We start from the raw sequence: 17,729 nt of genomic DNA, 5'->3' as shown, positions 1-17,729 counted from the left end.
TTTTTGTTGCAGAAATCCAACTTGAGTTTTTATATAGTGAGTGGAATAATTAAAACTGTTATATACTATTAAATACTTTGTCATAAATATATATTAATATTGTGTATTTTTGTATTAATTATTATAATTGAATATAAAAAAGTCGTATAATTAATTAATAAACACTAAATGTAAGAAATGTGTGAAATCGACCCTGTTTTTTTTTTAAATTTTAGTACAATAAATTGTTACAAGTGCGCAAATGTATTAAATAGAAATTATTATGTTTTAAATTCATTTAAATATTTTGTATAACTAGTTTGTATTCCAGTAAAGAAATAAATATATCGAATAGTAAACTTTTTTATGAGTAATACAAATATAAATTAATGTATATATAATTTAAAACATAAAAATAATTTGTACTAATCAATTGAGTTTATTATTAAACTTAATAAAATTATTTCAAACAGGAATCATATTTTGAGGCATTTTAATAAAAATTCAATTGTTCTTAGAATTGACATATTTTGATTATTACAATAATAATAAATCTATTTCATACCTGTCTGATAAATGTGTGTTAATTTATCAGAAGCTTATTAGAATTTCACATTATTTTTTATTGAAATGGAAATAAATACATTTTCATATAATATTATAACATTTTTAAAGTGTTATTTATTCCACAATTGGGCAAGAAAATTACTTTTTAGAAATTGTACTAATAAATACTCTCTTCTCTCAAAATGTTTATACATTTTCTAAAAAAAGTATTTATTTATATTTATATATATATTTATTTTAAATATAGTGTCAAGTAAATTAACAAAACTTATCAGATGGTTATATCATAGATTGAGCGGACGCAAAATTAGGTATAACATATAGATTTTTATAATTACAATAATTATTATTCAATAGATAAATTGAAATAGTATATGCATCTATATAAAGGAAAATATTTAAAAATGTATTCTAGAGTATTTATTGACAATTAAGAGACACGGGTTCGTTTCCCATTACGACATTTTTTTTTAATTATAAATGTTTCTAAATATTTACCTTTCATTAATGTATCAATAATATTTTGGTTTGCATAAAATATATTTACTAAGCGGCAAGTAAAAATAAATTTTCTCTTCAAAATATTTTTAAAATAATAATTAATAATTATGCAATATAATTTATTTTTATTTATTCCATTTGTTAGGACTTAAAGTTTCCACGTTTGTATTTCATATTATAGATAAAATAATATTATATTAATTTTATTATTGTAGCGTTAATATTTGAGCTATTTTCTTAAGCAAAATGTTTCTTTGGTAAATATTATTTCATATGCTTATTTAAAATGCTAATAAGATTTAGTAATAAATAGACCGCCATTTTACAATTTATTAATATTATTGATCTCAGAATCTTTTTTTAATATATATATTCAACTAATGGTTCAAAATATAAGATGGACAGATTGAAAAAGAAATAGTTTTTTTCCTATCAACATTTTAAATAAGCATTGACTTTGGCAAAATAATCCTTAAAAGCTATATAAAAATAATATTTGTACGACCAATATTTAAATACTAATATATTAATTGAACAAAAAAAATAAGTTGACTAGACAATTTTAATAATAACATTACATTTTTCAGTCATTTTTCTAATAACACTATTATAGAGTAAGTTTGAATAACAATTGATTATTAAGTTATTATGGTTGTTGTTATTTTAATTAATGAAATATTATTATAGTTAGTGTTACGTTAAGGGAACGTTATTTCAGTAATTATTGGAATATTATTAATAATTAGGGTGCCGTTTGCAACCAAGCGCGTAGACCTTTGGCTCTTTCTGCGACTCCGTCTGAATTATCTTGCAAAACGGGATCAGGCTGGAAATTGGATTTTAAGTTGTTTTTGTAATATACATATATTTTAAATGCCTCTCGCTGTATCCCGCTTATAGAAAGAAAACAGTGTTAAGACACTCAGTTCTCCAAACACCGCACAATCTTAGAAACTGTGTTGAGTGGCGGAGCATAAAGTCTTGTTATCCCTGCGGGGAAATGAACATGAATCGCTTTCTTAAGTGGGAATCGAACCCACGATACTTAATTATTTACTAAATATCATCATACTTACAGCTGATAGTGTCATCCTGGTATGTGAAGTAGTTGGCATGTTACAGGAACTCGTTTCAGGCGAGGCTGGAAATTAAAGAAATATAAATACAAGAAATATAGGTGGGGATCGGAGTGACTTAACACTAGGTTCCCTTTGCTTACCCTACTTTATGGTGATTGATATATGCGAATATAAAGAAATAGACAAACACATACACAAAACCCACCAGTATTACCCCTCGTTCTGTAACTCGGTCGCCGCGCATCTAAGGCCCGCCATATATCCCGCACGTCGGCGTGCAGCGCGCGCAGCGACCGTAACACAGCGCCGCCGGCTATCTCACCACCATCTGGATTGTTGTGGTCATTGTCGTTGTCGGTGGCTGATGAGGGGTCACTTGTTGTTGCTTCTTGCTGGAATTGTTTAATCCTTTTATGAATAGTTTATTTTGTGTAAGTTTTAGTACAGAATATGTCAAAGAATCTGAATTTCTATATCACGATTTTAAAAAGTTGTGAAAAGACTTTTGGTATGTTAAAGATAACACGGAAACGAAAAGGCCCGCTCCAGTCTGTTTCAAAGGTTTCATTGTTACAAATAATTAAAAATGTATTTGCGTAAAATTGATTTAAAAATAGCTGAGTTTCTTGCGCCGGTACTTCTCAGGTCTGAAGCATTAACTTTTGTGACGATGTAAAGAGTTAATTATAAAATATATTACTATAATTAATAACTGCACATGCACTTTTAAAAACATATAAAATTATGTATTGAAAAATGTAAATAATTCTAAAACAATTCTAAATAAAGAGGACTGTCAATTATACAAATAAATATATATAAATGTATTTAAGGTTCTACTAAAAAAAGAATATACAATAAAATATAAAATAATGGTCTGAATAGATACAAACATTAAACAACATGTTATATATAAGATAACAAACAACAAGCAATGTTCACTAGAAATGGTGTTGTATCGACTCACAATACAAGATACAAATATCTCCCTCGACTACCCTACCCGTTACAAACATAATTATTTATATTTTTAAATTCATAAAAATATTACAACGAACACGGAGTGTGTTCGTTGTAATTACGTTTAAAAACTTTTTTTACTTTTAAAAATAATAATTTGAAGAATAAAATGATGAAAATAATTACGAATACTTCATTCACTTCGTAGAAATAAAAAAGGCTAAAAGTTGCTAAACCCTACATAAGTCATGGCTATATATATTTGGCTGAGCGTCTGCAAGGCGTAGTAGGGCTTGTGCGATGTGTCGCAGCCTTGTTTCCCTCACTCCTAGGGTCGCTCAGGAATAGTGCAAAGAACAAAAATGTCACGAATGAACTAACTTCGTATAAAAAAGAATTCAAATAAAAAAGGGACAAAAAATGCTAAGTGCTGAGCAATGAGTATAGATAATACATATTCGGCTAGAGAATATATGTCATACAAGTATATTCGGCTGAGCGTCGGCAAGGCTACGTAGAACTCGTTCTAAATGTGGCAGCCTTTTTTCTTTTCTAGAATTACTCGGGCAAGGTGCAAAAAACACCAAAAAAGGCCAAAAAAGGTATGAACTAAATCTTAAATGTAAAATTACTCAAATAAAAAAAACAAAAAATTCTCAGCACAGATCATAAAGCATTTAGCATATATGCCTCATGCCTGTATATTCGGCTGAGCATCTACGAGGCATCGTAGTGCTTGTTCTACATGTCGCAGCCGTATCTCTTTTTTCCCTAGAATGGCTCGGGTACGATGCAACAAATAAAAAAAATCTTAGGTAAAATGACTCAAATAAAAAAACGAAAACTGCTAAGCACTGAGCATAGAGCATAGAGCATTGAGCATATATCATGCCTGTATATTGGGCTGAGCATCTGCAAGGCGTCGTAGCGCTCGTTCTATATGTCGCAGTCTTATCTCCTTCTCCCCTAGAAGCGCTCGAGCGCGGTGTAACGCCACTTCTAGTTCTGTGGCTTCACGTTCCTCCTATATATTTATATACTTATATATTTATATATGTTTATAATATATTGTATTAAATCTTCTCTATTTCATTCTATTAGTTTTATTTTATAATTACTATAACTACATCTTTATATAAATAAATTCTATATTATACTTAATATCTATTCATATTTTTTTTAAATACGCACGCATACACAAAAATATGACCACACATATAAATACATAGACTAAAACCCAACTCATAATTACTATTCATACATTCTTTAATTAAATTACATCTTATACAGTATGATCAACGAGTCGTGACTGCCTTGTAGTTAGCTGTAGATGGCAAAAGAGATTTGATTTTAAGTTTTTTTTAACTTTTTTAAAACTCCAGAAAGCTTAACTTCAGACCAGCAACAACTCTTCGATTTTAAATTACGTTATTTTTTACTAGCAACTGACGGGCGACTTGACCCGCTTAATCTTATTAAATTATAGCCAAATTATACAAAATGTTAACATAAATTGTAACGTGTGTGTTATTCTGATGTAATAACTACATGACTGTTGCGTGAAACTGGATCAAACATCCATTCTCTCAAGCTTTCACGTTTATAATATTAAGTAGGGATTTACCCTAATTAAAAAAAATAATAAAATCCATTTAAATATTATAGCTTACAGACGGAGCCCTATGAGGTGAGACCGAGGCCCTAGATTCCCTTAAAGCTGCTTTCCTCGTTTTCAATACTGCTCGAGCTCTCTTCATACCTTCTCGCTCCACTAATGCTCGGTGCCTAACAAATTCTAATTCTGGCGTATCTACTGTCACTGGACCTAAAAAATTTGATATTTAAGTGTAGAAATTAATTTTATTTTAAAAAACAGCTTCACGCATGATCACGCATAACAGGGTACGCGGAGGGAACCTACACTATGTTTCCCACTTTTCATCCATTTTACAATATATTTTCCGTTTATTTTGTGTGTTGAGTGAACAGAGACAGGAAATAAAAATAATACACGTCGATAAAATGTTATCGATTATTATTTTTAGCTTCACGCTGTATCCCGCACATAGCAGCGTAGGCAGAGTGAACTTGGGAACCTACTGTGTTGCCATACTCTTATACTCTGTCCCCATTAGAACACTACCGTTACCCATTTTCCGCCGAATTCTGGAGTCATTAAGTGTTGACTGGCGAAACTCAACGCTGCAATGATTAGTATTATTATTATTTATTCTCGTTGTATCCCGCACAGAGCATTATAGGCAGAGGGAACCTAGTGTTAAGACACTCCATGATTATTACCATTACATAAAACATTACAGTTATATACCTAATTCAGCAAAAGGATAACGCAAGCTATATGATGGCTGACACGCCAAATCCGGGAATTGATCTTCTAAATCATCTAATTTTCTTAATTGCTGCCTCAGAGACTCCAGAGGACTGGACCAGCCTTCTCCACGTCTGGAATATAATATAAATAAGGAATGAAATAGAAAAAAATAAAGATTTTTCTAGTGTAAACATAGGGGTAAACTCTGAAAGTTAAAAAACATTGTTATATTCTTATACTCTTTTTGTATAATTTTCGATATATTTATATAATTACAAAAATACGATATATTTTAAAATTTTCTTTTAAGTAATTATATGTGCTTACATGTAAAAGTATAAAATAATATTAACTTTGGTACCCAAACAATGGTCGTCGTTGACAAACAACGTCATGGATTCATTCCACGACCTTCGCGTTTACAATCAGACATGGGCCCTTTGCACCACAATAATCTCAAGACGATTTAAACTTGTAGGAAAAAAATATATACATACTTAGGTGAATAATTAAGACGAGATGTTGATGCCGATTTTAACCTAGTGAAACATCTTCTTCGGCCATGACCTGTAAGTAAAATTAAGATTGTTATAAATTTACTATGAAAAAAAAATTAAAGAAGTAAACAAACTCGCTTAAAGCCCGTGTTTTCTCGTTATTTCAATCTCCTGTTAAGGAGCTTGCATTTGATGTTATAAATACAAAAAGAAGGATAATGAAAATCCATGTGGCTGGCACAGAGTGCGCGTGCACTAGTACTGTTGTTATTAAGTGCAGTTTCTATGTACAAAAATAATACCGTTTCCATTAATAGTTTCTTTGGGTTTCTCATCAGCTGTGGTGGCGTCTGAAGAGTCCTGACAGTCAGTGGTCGCACCTAAAATATAAAATATGTAAATAAAGAATTTATATTGTAATATAAATAATATTAATTTATCAGTATGTAGAATAAATTATTTTTAATCAGGTACACTAATCCCGGCGTTTAGTCGTAGTAATTGGCGAACCAATCAACAAATAATTTGTCTAATACGGGTTGAGAGCAAAGGAAGAAGTGTTTTAATACGTTCAGATCCATACTACAGTGTCGGTCACAGTGTGTTCTCGGTCCGATGTTAGTCTCCGCTCGCCTGAAGCTATCTGCGTAGATATGATTTTAAATGGCCAGGACTCTCCGACCGTATTGTACTATAAATTAATACCAACCCCCATCTCTATCTCGGTCTCGTCGTCTTCGCGGCGGTTCTCTAAACGCGACATTATTACGCTTGTTTCTGGAATGTTTCATGGCCGACATTTGTGACGTGTCTGATTGGATTGTCTAAAAAAAAAGACAGAAAATGATGTATATGTTATAATCAAACCTCGAAGGTCCTGTTTACATAGGTTTGACTCGACTATTCTTGGACTTAAGGCCTTGGTCACATCACAAGAATTTTTAGGGCCTGCCACGCCTACGCCGGCTACGCCCGCTTTAAATAGAAATATTACTAAAGAAATTGAATTGTTTTTTGGGTTCTATTACGTTAATAAGTTCCCAATAACATTTTTTTTAAATATCTTCCAAGTAACGGCACCGACCCTCTTACGATTTTATTATAAGTATAGATATAAATTATTATTTATCAATTTATAACTCACATTGTCCCTCCTCAATTTCCATTCATCATTATTATTTTCCGACTTGTGGGCATTACTTTCAGAATACGATGTTTCATTGTCATTAAATTTTATAGTAGGATTGTTGTTTTTGATTCGAGGCGGCTCCATTTCAACTACAACACTAACTGACGTCTCGTTTAATTCTTTACACCTGTAATGAATAGCAAATTACAGTAAACGTTAGACAAAAACATACTTCAGTATGCTTCAGACAAACTGATATAGACAAAAGTTGTTAGATAGACTTCTTGATAGGGGTCATTTCCAACTATTTGTGGACCATAACATGTTATGGTCCAAAATTTCATCGTTTTCTAGATATTGGGCATTTTTTTATCTAAAGCCCATATTAAGGTTTTAAAAAATGAGGCAGCCCTGGAGCAGGCGCAACGATTTTGTGTTCGATTCTCACTCGAAATGAAATATTTAATATTTTTATTTCCTCGCTCTGGTAGAGGCAACGCAACGCTTTGAGAATTCGGTAGAAATGAGGAACGTATTGTTAAAAAAAATATTGATTAGAAAACATATTTTAACATATTACCTCTCTAAAGACTGATTCGCTTTGTGTGAATTAGACTTCTCCGTTTCGGAGCCCGTCGTCATACTCATTTCACGCCTCTTATTGCGTCTTTCTATGGACATCTGAAAAAACATATATATAAATTCAAATATAGTGCTCAAGGTCTAAGCTGAGTTTTGCATTAGCGAGTGTTCATATATCGTGTAGGTGTGACGTCACGTGTATAGCCTTAACCGATTGTTGTTAAGCGCCCCTGCTCCGCTCCTCTCCCCTCTCCTTCTTCTGGCCTTCGACGCCGCTGTTTATCTTGTTACCAGGGTGGGTACTACAATATGACAATCACCTTAACATCATGCTTGAGCCGCGCGTACTTCTCCTTCAGACACCTGTACTTGTCGTGCAGCGCGCGATCTCCCCTCTCCCCGCGCTCTCCCCGCGCCGCCGCCGCGCGCTCCCCCGCGAACCGCGCGCGCACCTCCTCTATGTGGCACGCGTGTTGAGTGCGGAGACGCTCCACCTGGGGAGGATGTACGTATATTACTATATTGAAATAACGTTTTTTAGTATTTATTATATTGATGTAACATGATATAACGAAGTGAAGGACAATTTCATACAACTATAACAAAATTTTATTGAATTTAGGACTGTACTAGTTGCTTAGAATACTCAAGAATGCACCAATAGTTGTGTAAACATACTCAAAATATTTACATCGCACCAATATTTATGCAAAAACACTTAGGACACACACAGCATACTGAATATCTCACCAATTAATTTAACTTTAATAGATAATAAAAATATCTTGTTCTCAGTTGCCTTAACATTTATTTATACTATATGCTCCTCCAAATATCCTCATTTAGTATTGCCCCTTTTCCCACGCACTGCTCAATCGAGACATTTAGTGTTGGTAGCGAAACTCAACGACGCGCTGTCTTGATGTCAGACCAAGAAAATAATGTATCTCCCCGACTGGCTATCGGCCCCACAGCCGTCACCGTCATTAAATAAAACTATAAATACACTCTACCTCAGCCCTATAATCGTGTCTTAAATCCGTTATTCTATTCGTATGTTCCTCCCTCAACTTCTCTACAGTCGCTCTGTTCTCTTCTATCATATGAGATCTTTCTCTATTTAAATTGATTTGTAATTGACTGTGTATATCTGACAGGGCACGTTCATTTTCTGTAAATAAAAAAAAACAATAAATTTATCAGTGATTACAATAATTATTAGACTATATAAGTAAATACAATTAATAGGATCTTTGATTTTCGTGATCATTACACATTGTGTTGACTGTTTCATCAAAGGAATGCCTGACTGGCTGATTGATAGACTCATAGATTCAAAGGTATATAGATATAATATTAGAACTGATAGAACTAATAAAAACATGTAATTTTTTTTTTAATATAGAAAAAAATACTGACCAATTTCCAACTGCTCCCGCATTTCATTGAATTTATCACTATAATCTTCTTTCAGTCGCGCCATGTCATTTTTATGCTGTTTTTCTCCTATTTCAATTTGATTCTCGAACCTTCTTTGCATTTCTTTTAATTTGTTTTCTAATTCTTCTTTATGTATGTGTTCAGCTTCGGATAGTGCCTGAAGTAAAAAAAAGGATAAACTTTTTTTTCTAAAAAAAGTCTTGGTTTGTACTAATCATGTAAAAGTGCTAATAATCTTTCAATATAAAAAAATAGTTTTTTTTTTTACACAGTTTAATTTTTTTTATATAGAAGAAAATTCTAACATTAAGCTGTATGTGTATAATAAATAGCTGTGTGTGTATAATAACAATTAATTATATTTGTATACTTATTTCGAATTTAAAAAACTGGTCAAGTGCTTGTTGCATTAGCCCACCCAGGTTCCATACCAATAACATGATTGTGTAGGTCAACTGGAAGTACAACTTATAAATGTTGACAAACTTAAGTTTGCATGAATTTGGTATGAAACTACAAGTATATTTTGTAGTGATGAGTGTTGTAATTTTCGGATTTTTTCCCTTTTGTACTGCAAGTTTTACTTCTTGTTCAAATTTCATAATACTAAGTCAAAGGGAATTACTCCATAGGTTTTGATTATGCAACGGATTTATAAAATATACTAGAAAACAAAGCGTAAATGCAATAAAAAATTGCGTTGACGGCTAACAAATTAATCTTAAAGTACGAAACCCTAAAAACAAACCAAAATAAACTTACTTCATCAATTTCCCGTCTATGTCTATCAATTTGTTCAGCCAATCTCAATCTTTTATCATGTAGAAACTTCTCTTCTGAGTCTTTCAATTCTTCCTGCAATTCAGCCCTCATTTTTTTCTCTTTCGCAGTAAACTCCATTCTTATTACTTCTAATTCCTTTTGTAAGGACAATTCTAATCGCCTTCTTTCATCCTGCTTGTTCCTTTCGAACATTTCTCTAAAACCCATATCGGGTAATAACGGTGATTTTATCGGTTTCTGGTCTTCTTGACTCTCAAATTGATACACAACTACTACGTTGTCCGAACTAGATTTTCCTTGAGATATAATAACACCATCTAACCTAGGACTTGTTAGATTTTTACCTAAACTCGAACCAGAATCTGATGTTTTTAATGGATTTACTATAGATTTGCCTAAAGGTTTAAAAGTGGAAAGCGGAGTTGACCAATTTTTGGTAAATTCGAAGCGTGGGGACCTATCTGATAGAGATGGCGTAGGAGATAATTTCAATTGACTTTTAATATCTTTAGGGACATCGATACTATTCGATCTAACACTAGCCTTAGGTTCGTCATCTTTAGATAACTTCGAATCCTCGGAATCCGAATGTGTGAATGTTTTAGTGATATCTAATTTAGGAACTTTTATTTGAGGTATTGCCATATCTCGAGATTTCTGTATAGAATCAGATTTTGATTGACTTTTATCTGTATTGTCATCTATTTTTGGACTTTTATCTTTATCTTTTGTTTCTTCGGCTTTAGTCGTATTAGAATCGTCTAAATCGTTTAAGTCGAGATTCGCGAATTCTCGATCCGGAGAGTCGATTGACGTTTCGGATTCGATACTTTCCATTAAATTGATGGAAATTTTATTTTTCAATGGTATCATTGGTGATCTGGAATAATTTAAAATATATTGTTTTTACATAGGGTATGAATGTTACGCATCGTTTGTGGGTTCGATCCCCATTCGAGAGAATTAATTATTGTTTATAAATATTTTATTAAATCCCGCGACTCAACATGCAATGCCTCACTTTCCGCCGAATTCTATGTACGTATATTGAGTGTTGAGTGGCGGAAGTCGACGCCGCGCTTTGCCTCGACACCAGAACGAGGAAATGAAAATATTAAATAGTTCATTTCCTTGAGTGAGAATAGAACCCACAAAGTGTAGCGTCGATGCAACAAAGTGTCCCAAGTCACACGCTTATGCCCCTGCGCCACGACTAGCCTTGATGGAGTGTCACAACACTAAGTTTCGTCTATCTATTCTGTTAGATGCAGGTTATAGCGTAAAGATGAAAAAGAGGAAATTACTACATACCTCGGCCTACTTTCTTTATCCGATATCTGTTCCTCAATTGTAAGGGACGGGGGTTCGACATCCGCGCGACGCACTATATCTGATATTTTCTGGAAATTTTTTTGGAACAACTCCGGCTTTATGTAAGCACCTGCCGGTGGTTTCACTAGGCGTCTTCGTGGTGATTGACCACGATTTAAACTTTCACTATCTGTTCAACAAAATCAAAAAATATATCTTTATATGAAGAAAAATACAGTCAAATCCAATTTGGCTTAACTGGTAGTGATATAACTTTTGGTATGATATCGTAAATTACTAATGTATAGCACAAGAAATAAACTAACAATATATAAAATATGAAGTTACTCATTCGAGTTTCAGAAGCTAAATGCTGTAAAAACAATACACCAACACTGAAATCACTGACATTTATTTATTTATTTATAAAATAAAATTTATAATACTTTAGAAACAAAAATAAAAATTAATCACCATGAAATTAATTTATTTAATTATAACAATATCTAAATATATAAAAATGAATAGGTCTCAAAAAGTCAACGAACATTGTATACTCCGACATTTTTTTTAACAAAAATTTTATAGATGCTTCTAATTAGTTTGTAATTTATATTACTTATAAAACTTTTTAGCTTCACGCTGTGTACAGGACATAGCAGAAAAGGCTGCTGGGAACTTAGTGTTAAGACACTCCATTTCTCACTTTCCGCTGCTTTCTTAAGACATAGCGTGTTGTGCCGCGCATTACCAGCGCAAGGAAATGAAAATATAAAACATCCGCCCCTCAATACGTAATGCTTCAAGAATTCGGCGGAAAGTGGAGCGGAGCTAGGAAGTAGGAAAGGCTAGATCTGACACTAGATTCCCTCTGCCTACTCTGAAATGTGCGGAAACAAAATGTCATATTCAATATAATTATTATATTGATTATGAGATTTTTTCTATAAAAACTATTTAAACTTACCTAAAGAATCTTTATCAGATCCAGAAATACTTTTCAATTCTCTCGGGCTATCACCAATACGTGGAGGTATTGGAGGTCTTGATATCAACGGTGACAGATGTGTGATAGATGTTGACGTTATAGGGGGTATCACGTTATTGGTAGTTGGTGTGATAGGATGTATCACGGTATTTGAATTAGTAATAGGCGACAACATGGACTGTGATATGATAGATGTAATAGGATTATTAGTTTGTGTGATAGGCGAAGATGGTATGATAGGGGAGGGCATGGTGGGTGGTACACTTATTATGGAACTTTGTCCGTCGTTTTGCTCAGACGAGCTATTGGAACCCGGACTCACTGTTGGTTCGGGAAGATTCTCTAATTTAAATCTGGAATTTTTTAATTGTAATAAGTTATTATAATAAATCTTATATTCTTATTAAATATCTAAAAACAAATATCTACAAATGATTTACATTGATTTTTTTTGTTTTTTAGCGTTATTAAAATAATAAAACACGCCAGAAGCGCTAAACGGGCGCAAACTTCACTATGTAATTGCATGAGATTCCTCAAATCATTCTTATATCATTAACCATTTTGGTTAATATATTTATATTTAGAGGCAGTAACAAAACTATTTCTACAATTAATTGCTTAATTTTGGTCAAGGGCAATTTTTGTGTCATATTTCCATGAGTGGGAATCAACTCATAAACATCATTCATACTCGTAAATGGTATTTTTTTATATACATACATTGGTGCCAAATCTCTAACTTCTGTAGGTCCGGTGGTACCTTTATATTATTGCAAGAGCTTATTTGAATAAAAAATATTTTGAAACATATTTACAATTTGATGTTCACATAACGTACTATTCACATAACAATTAATAATTATTTCAAACTTACCTAACACTCTTCTTATCCTCTTCAAAACTCGGTATTTGTTTAGCTTTACCAAAAGCTGCACTATCTGCCTTTCTTTGCAGTAAATCTGATGATTTCTCCCTTAATATGCCTTTCGGGGGATCACTTTTGGTAACAGAATCTACATTTATTGACTTCTCTGTATCTGGACTTGGCAAGTTGGAGCGTGATAACTTGAGGAACATGTTGCCCTTACCTTTTTTTATAATATGAAAGATAATAAATAAATAATGTTAATAAATAAATAATAATTTTGATATGATACAAATGTGTCAGTATTAAGTAATTATTTCGTATTACATCTTATAAATACAAAATATCAAACTGACATTTGCATGTAACTAAGTCGAGGCAACCTTTACAAGGTATATGAAAATAGCTTATAATAAATGTAATCACAATATGACTTTATATCATGGTATTTGTTCACGGGGGTTCAATCTTTCGGAGAAACTTTATGCGTATTTATTTATTTTATAATAATTTTATCGTGTGCTCAAAGAAGGTGTTACAAAAATGTCTTTGTCAAAAGAAAAATTACATAAAGAGACAGAGAGAAGAGGACAGAGTGATCCTTTCATAAAATTTCTTCGTAGAAATTAGTTTCCCTTTTTTTTCTTTAAAAATACATTAACAAAACAAACTTACCAGTCAAAGGGAATCCTTTCTCCACTTTAGCGCTCACCAAAAGCGGATTAAAATGTTCCTCCTCTGGGCTCAAAACATTCATTTTCAAATCAATAATCTCAGATTGTTGTTTAAACAACATTTTAGGCCTTTCGAAAGTCGTTCTTGACAATATATCACGATCTGACGTATTTCTTATGAGTGGTTTTGGAGTTATTGGTGTGTCAACAGATCTACGTAATGGCGAAATTTTTAGGTCAGCTAACTTTTTGTCTAGCCTAGACATGGGTAATGGTGGTCTTCCTAAGGGTGTCAATCGTCTGTTTAACGCGAGCGTGGAACTAGCATCTTTTACGTCATTCTGTTCGCTATCAGTACTAAGATCGTCATCGTCGCTTTCTACTTTAGTTTCTACTCGTTCTAGATTTTTGGTGTTTTCTTCAGATGTAAGTAGTTCCTAAAATATATATGAATTATGGAACATGTCACTGAAATTTCAAAAGGCAAATGATAATATATTTTAACTGTTGTCTTCAAAATATGTTCGTCTTCTCATTCCAAGACGACTAAGTACGACAAAAGGTCTCTAAATTAAGCAAAAAGTCAAAAACAGATATATGAACTTTCTTGCATAATTACATGGGTTACATACTCCGTGTATAAAAAATAATATTTTTAGTCGGCCAAATCTAAAAATTTACGATCTTCCAAAAACCAGATAAAGCAGAAAAATTTTGAAATAATATGCTTATATATATTTTTATTTATCAATTGCAGATTTCACTGAATAAAAACATTTCATAACACATTCCTCGGCACCAGAGCGAAGAAATGAAAATATAAATAAAATAAAAAAATATTGATATGAGTTCCCCGTTATTAAGATCCCGCACTTCAAACCTCTCGAGAATATAGGTCTTAGGCTCCACTAAAGGGATATATGGATATATCCACATATATATTTATATAGATATTACAATATGTATTGGTAAGTATTAAAATAGTTACGACGTTAAACACCACTATTTAACAGAGCTCTTACTGTATATTTGTTTAAAAAACATACCTTAACCGTCGATTACGAAGTTTTTTTAAAGAAAAAGTATGACAAAGAGGGGAAAATATTTATGAAAATTTATTCTACTAAATCCTTGTTTTGTTATACATAATCTTGTTTGCTGTCGAATCCAATATCCACTAGTAAGCTCCAAAGTAATTTGCAATGTCGCATATAAATGAGCTTCGATGAAAATTAGATGAAAATTAAGCACTCGTCGACTCCCGTATATACTTAGTTCTAGTTTCATCAAAAATATTATGTCACTTTCAACTATATTAATTAACTATTAAACAAAAAAAAACATCATTTAACTCTTAAAAAATCGGTTGAGTGCGAGTCGGAAATGCAGGCCGATACTTCCATGTTATCTTTTTCTCTGAAATACAATAAATTTCTACTTTCGCCATTTACCTTTATTTGTGCTATAAGACGTTGCTTTGTATCAAATTATAAGATTTTAAGAAGTACCCTGTAGGTGTGTAGGTTTTGATGTTGATTTGTTGTTAAACACGCTACATCCGTGAATTGTGAAAATATTATATTTGATGATGAAAATTTTATAATAATCTAAACGTCTAGAAGTATGGAGTCATGAGAAGTCAATGTTTTAGTTATTAGTTTTTAGTTACGATCTTCAATGGAGTGGTCGAATGGAAATAATTAGGAATAATGACACACATGACATGACCAATTTCTAAGTATCCTAAGTAACTCTGACCACATATACAATAGTTCATATAGAAATAATTTAAGATAAGATAAAGATAAAACAACAAATTAATAAATGACTATCCCACACAATAAAAAAAAACAATTCGAACCCGCAGATCCTGAGATTAGGGCGTCGGACGAAACATACTCTTTAGTTTTATAAGATTAAAAATAGAATAGAAGTGTACTTAGATTAAATAATACCTGTACAGATGCGCAAGTATCATCTTGCATAGATGCATCTCGGGCTTTCTTCACCAATTCCCTATACACATGGTCCAAAGGATGTTCCCATTGTGTTTTTTTCGTATCTTCATTATAGTAATAATGTGTTTGTAATTTTTCATCGAAACTAGAAATAATATTAAATTAAACAATATATTTTGTGAGATATGTAACTATTATTTATTAATATTTTCATTTTTTTCCTTTTGGCACCAAGAAAAAGGCCCGGCATTGAGTTGCACCTCTCAACACGCAATGCCTCAAAAAATTCAGTGGAACGTAGGAAACTGACTGTTTTAACACTAGGTTCCCCTACCTTCGCTAGTATATGCAGGATACAGTGTAAAGCTGATTTATAATTAAATAGCTTTGTTAGTTAAATATGACTGTAAACACAATGGTTGTATGTGGTGGTTTAGAAACATTATCCCAGATTCAAGGTAGTGAATTACCTCCACCTAGCTATGGCAAGACAAACCTCAATGTTTAAGTCTGAAAGGTCTTAAGTTCAAACATAAAGTGCACCAGAATAGGTTCTCTTTGCCTACTGTGCTATACTGTATAAAAATGTAAATGTAATATTACTATGCCTTCCACGGTGCAGGTAAAGCTTGCATGAGACCATCTTTAGCCAATGGTAACAAGTGACTCTCACTTTCAGGGTCAATGCCCAATTGATAGGCATAGTCAGATATTTCTGGAAAAGAATACTTGCAGATTCTTTAACTGTAAATGTAAAAATCTCAAAAATAATGCAGAAAGAAGAAGATGGACATGTCAAATTATAAGGTTTATGGGAGAATGTAATAAAGATTCATCTTGCGCTTATAACGGTATTTTGATTTTTTAAGAGCAAAAAGGACCTTTATTTTATTTTCCTGTAAATCCTCCCCTCCTCTTTTGACATAACCATTTGTATGTAGCAACAATATAGATTAAAGAAATGTAATATTCAGATCTATTTTCTCAATTCATTAAAAAGGTAAAGGCAAAATTAAAAGGTAAAAAGGCAGTTATTCTTAATTTTTTTCTTGTATGATATTTAAAGTTTCAAAATAAGATAGATTTAATTACATGAAAAGCAGCTTTTAGCGTTTTACAATTCTGGCATACATTTCTTTTTTATATATAGTTTTTATTTTAATGGACATGAAAATGTAATAAATTGGCTTATATTTTTAAGTACATTTATTTGAATGGAAAATAAACATTGTGCAATTTATTGAAATAATAATTTTTGAAAAAGCGCTTTTTAAAAAGCATAAAATTATTTTAGTAATTAGTCTAAATAAAAAATATTAGAAATTTAAACAGTAATTAATAATTACAAAGACAAAGAGGGTTTTTAAATTACAAAATATAATATCAAATATATATATATTTTTTTTACAGAGATTGCAAAGAAAACTAAAAGAAAAGCCTACATTCATACAAATACAAACAATACAGACCCTCTGCAGAAGGCTGGCTGTTCTCATCGAATATCTCACGGCACACCACGGCCGAAGGCGAACTCATCTTTAAATATCATAATTTACTTCATTTTAAATTGATTTCTTGCACATTAACTTCATATTTACTAGTAAAAACCTTTTTATCCATTATTAAGTAATCCACAATGACCGAAACATATCCTCCTATGAGAAAATCTTCTCGACTAAATGACAGCTGCCGATATTTGATAATGATAAAAATTTAAGATGGATTTTATGTATTGTCTATGTTCCTTATTAAAATTATGTTTATGATATTTTTCGTATTGAAAACACAATATGTTAATACTCCGTCTATACTTATAATAAAATTATAAGGGATCGTCGAAGTGTCTGTACATAGAATTTATATAAGAAAAAATGTTAGTAGTGCCATTTAATAACGTAACAGAAACTTTTTTACAAACATTTTTTTAATTTTTGTCTGTTTGTTTGTGCCTTTTTGTTCATGCTAAATCTCTCAAAAAAGAACTAGGCCGATTGAATTACAATTTTTCACTATTGTATGTTGGCAAGCTATCCTTAACATTTTGTGTTTGTCTTATTTTAATCATTTTATAAATCAAAATA

General features: G+C 31.9%; 1 protein-coding gene across 3 annotated transcripts; it reads right to left on the bottom strand.

The window, feature by feature from the left end:
* Window positions 1-1,060: 1,060 nt before the first annotated feature.
* On the bottom strand, window positions 1,061-17,471 carry Cep164 (centrosomal protein 164). 3 transcript variants are annotated; one of them, XM_085199371.1, is made up of 22 exons: window positions 17,118-17,469; window positions 16,252-16,363; window positions 15,646-15,793; window positions 13,692-14,127; window positions 13,026-13,239; window positions 12,128-12,501; window positions 11,161-11,350; window positions 9,829-10,729; window positions 9,046-9,223; window positions 8,640-8,797; window positions 7,947-8,120; window positions 7,625-7,725; window positions 7,060-7,231; window positions 6,625-6,739; window positions 6,218-6,295; window positions 5,916-5,985; window positions 5,416-5,549; window positions 4,757-4,911; window positions 3,979-4,110; window positions 2,332-2,518; window positions 2,124-2,188; window positions 1,061-1,873 (listed from the first exon to the last, which is right to left on the bottom strand). In XM_085199371.1, exons 1-22 carry the CDS (start codon window positions 17,182-17,184, stop codon window positions 1,790-1,792), a joined length of 4,245 nt encoding a protein of 1,414 aa, XP_085055497.1. In that variant the 5' UTR covers window positions 17,185-17,469; the 3' UTR covers window positions 1,061-1,789. The 3 variants fall into 3 exon arrangements, with proteins under 3 accessions (XP_085055497.1, XP_085055495.1, XP_085055496.1); XM_085199369.1 differs by lacking the exon at window positions 3,979-4,110 and having other exon boundaries at window positions 17,118-17,460; XM_085199370.1 differs by lacking the exons at window positions 1,061-1,873; window positions 2,124-2,188; window positions 2,332-2,518 and having other exon boundaries at window positions 3,744-4,110; window positions 17,118-17,471.
* Window positions 17,472-17,729: the final 258 nt, after the last annotated feature.

The sequence above is a fragment of the Heliconius melpomene genome, chromosome 16 (genome assembly GCF_056956725.1).
Source record: "Heliconius melpomene rosina isolate 202511_hmr_F chromosome 16, ASM5695672v1, whole genome shotgun sequence".
Taxonomy (NCBI): domain Eukaryota; kingdom Metazoa; phylum Arthropoda; class Insecta; order Lepidoptera; family Nymphalidae; genus Heliconius; species Heliconius melpomene.
Note: the sequence above shows the minus strand (reverse complement) of the source record. Positions and strands in the feature narration are given on the sequence as shown.